Here is a 2,793-nt window from a genome sequence, read left to right as displayed (position 1 = left end):
ATTAAACACATATTAACAACTTATTCTACCTCTATTATGAAATTAATTGAGATTTTTTTTTACTACATAAGGTGTTAGTATGCTAATAATAATAATAATATATGTGGCGTACAAAAAATACAGTTTCCTCGGAGTTGAGCTGATTTATTTCCTTGCTCCTCAATCTGTCATGTACTTCCTGTTGGTCAACCAATGCACAACAGACTAATAGAATTGTCAGTTGTGTGATTCCATCTCCTAACAAATGTTTTTGCTTTGTCTCTGTGTCTCATCAGGTAACTGATAAGATGGTGGCCAGAGAAGCGACTGGGCACAGCTACCTGGTGGCCTGCTGGCAGCCCATTCTGATCCTGATGCTGGGCACTGTGCTTTCTGGCTCCACCACAGGCTGCCCATCCCGCTGTGAGTGTAATGTTCAAGAGCGCTCTGTGATGTGCTACCGCAAGAAACTCATGACAGTTCCTGAGGGCATTCCTGCAGACACGAGAGTGCTCGACCTCAGCAAGAATCGCATTAGAACCATCAACCCCGACGAGTTTGCCAACTTTCTCAACCTCGAACACCTAGAGCTCAGTGAGAACACAATTTCCACGATTGAACCCGGAGCTTTCAACAATCTGTACGGCTTGCGGACCTTGGGGCTGCGTAGCAACAAACTTAAGCTAATCCAGCTCGGTGTCTTCACGGGCCTAAGTAATCTCACACAGCTGGACATAAGTGAAAACAAAATTGTCATTCTGTTGGACTATATGTTCCAGGACCTGTACAACCTCCGATCTTTAGAGGTGGGCGATAATGACCTGGTTTTCATCTCCCACCGTGCTTTCCATGGACTAAGCAGCCTGGAGCACCTGAGTCTAGAGAAGTGCAACTTGTCCTCTGTGCCAACAGAGGCTTTTACCCATCTGCACAGTTTGATCACTCTCAGGCTGCGCAACCTCAACATCAACGTGATACGGGATTACTCCTTCAAACGTCTGTATAGGCTGAAAGTGCTGGAAATAGCAAATTGGCCATTTTTGGATACGATGACCCCAAATTGCTTGTATGGATTGAATCTCACCTCTCTGACCATTGCAAATGCCAACCTGACCACGATTCCATATGTAGCCCTGCGGCATCTGGTTTATTTGCGCTTTCTTAATCTTTCCTATAACCCTATCCATACCATTGAGGGGAATAAGCTCCACGATCTTCTGCGTCTGCAGGAATTTCATTTGGTGGGGGGCAGACTGGCTATGATTGAGCCCTACTCTTTCCGCGGCCTAAACTACATGAAGATTTTAAACGTCTCTGGGAACTCTCTGACCACTTTGGAGGAGTCAGCGTTCCATTCGGTTGGCAACCTGGAAACCCTTGCCTTGTATGATAATCCCCTGGCCTGTGATTGCAGACTGTTATGGGTATTTAGGCGACGCTGGCGACTGAACTTTAACAGGCAGCAGCCCACCTGTGCCTCCCCAGAGTTTGTCCAAGGCAAAGAATTCAAAGACTTCCCAGATGTTCTGCAGCCTAACTACTTCACGTGCCGCAAATCTAGGATTAGGGATCGCAAACCCCAGCAGAAATTTGTCGACGAGGGAGCCATTGTTCACTTCGCTTGCCAAGCAGATGGAGACCCTGCCCCGGTGATAATGTGGCTGTCCCCACAGAAGAAGTTCATCACCACCAAGACGATCGGAAGGCTGTCCGTGTTGCCAGATGGTACCCTTGAGGTCCGCTATGCTCAGATTCAAGACAATGGTACATACGTGTGCATAGCTAGCAACGCAGGTGGCAACGACACCTCTCTTGCTCACTTGCACATTCATAGCTACTCGCCAGACTGGCCCCACCAGCCCAACAAGACATTCGCTTTCATCTCCAACCAGCCGGCCGAAACAGGTACAAACGACACAAGAGCCAACGTCCCTTTTCCATTCGACATAAAGACATTGATCATTGCGACCACAATGGGCTTCATCTCGTTTCTCGGCGTCGTCTTGTTTTGCCTGGTGCTGCTCTTTCTGTGGAGCAGAGGAAAAGGCAACACGAAGCACAACATTGAGATCGAGTATGTGCCACGGAAATCGGACGCTGGCATGAGCAGCAGCACAGTGGAAGCACCTCGCAAGTTTAACATGAAAATGATTTAACGCGGAGCCGGGGGGAATTTACTGATTTTCAACTTCAAAATAAGACAAAATGGACAAAGAGGACATTTTATTTCCCGCTCTTAAAAAACCTGTGGATCCTGGTCTGTTGTTTGTCCTGACTGGGATTAGGATTAGAGAGGAGGTGCAGTTCCTGACTTTCACAGGTGAGAGAGAATGGAAGCTCACCCAGTGGATTCTACATGGCTGATGGGGGCATTAATTCAAAGTCAAATTTGTCATAAGCAGTTCATAATTCCTGTGTGTTTATACTGGGGGAAAACGATGAGAAGTAAGAAAACACTTAAAATAACCACAACACAAGGGGCATATCATATTTTGGCCATTACTGTATTTTTGTCAGGTTTGTTTATTTATCAGTTTTTTTTTCCCCCCATGGTTAGTTGTCAAGTCATGAATGAGATGTGTATGGGTTGATGAGCACATTTAAACAACTTGGATGCATTTAACTCGTCATTGTGATCCATTATTTTTATAACTGTGAATGCAATTTGCTGCACTTGGTCTTTTTCTTTCTTACTGATTGTGTGTCACAATACCTTATGCACTCTGTGGAAATTGTACCCCCCCCCCCTCCACCCCACACACACACACACACACATGCATTATAGGAGAAAACACAATGCAGATACTTCATTTG

At 45.9% G+C, this 2,793-nt stretch overlaps 1 protein-coding gene across 1 annotated transcript; it reads left to right on the top strand.

The window, feature by feature from the left end:
* Positions 1-278: 278 nt before the first annotated feature.
* lingo1a (leucine rich repeat and Ig domain containing 1a) lies at positions 279-2,135 on the top strand (the record flags this gene model as incomplete). Its single annotated transcript, XM_083893490.1, has 1 exon — positions 279-2,135. Exon 1 carries the CDS (start codon positions 288-290, stop codon positions 2,133-2,135), a length of 1,848 nt encoding a protein of 615 aa, XP_083749616.1. The 5' UTR covers positions 279-287.
* Between the last annotated feature and the right edge of the window lie 658 nt (positions 2,136-2,793).

Source organism: Microchirus variegatus (genome assembly GCF_963457635.1).
Source record: "Microchirus variegatus genome assembly, chromosome: 8".
In the NCBI taxonomy this organism is placed as follows: Eukaryota; Metazoa; Chordata; class Actinopteri; order Pleuronectiformes; family Soleidae; genus Microchirus; species Microchirus variegatus.
This window is presented reverse-complemented; position numbering and strand designations above follow the sequence as displayed.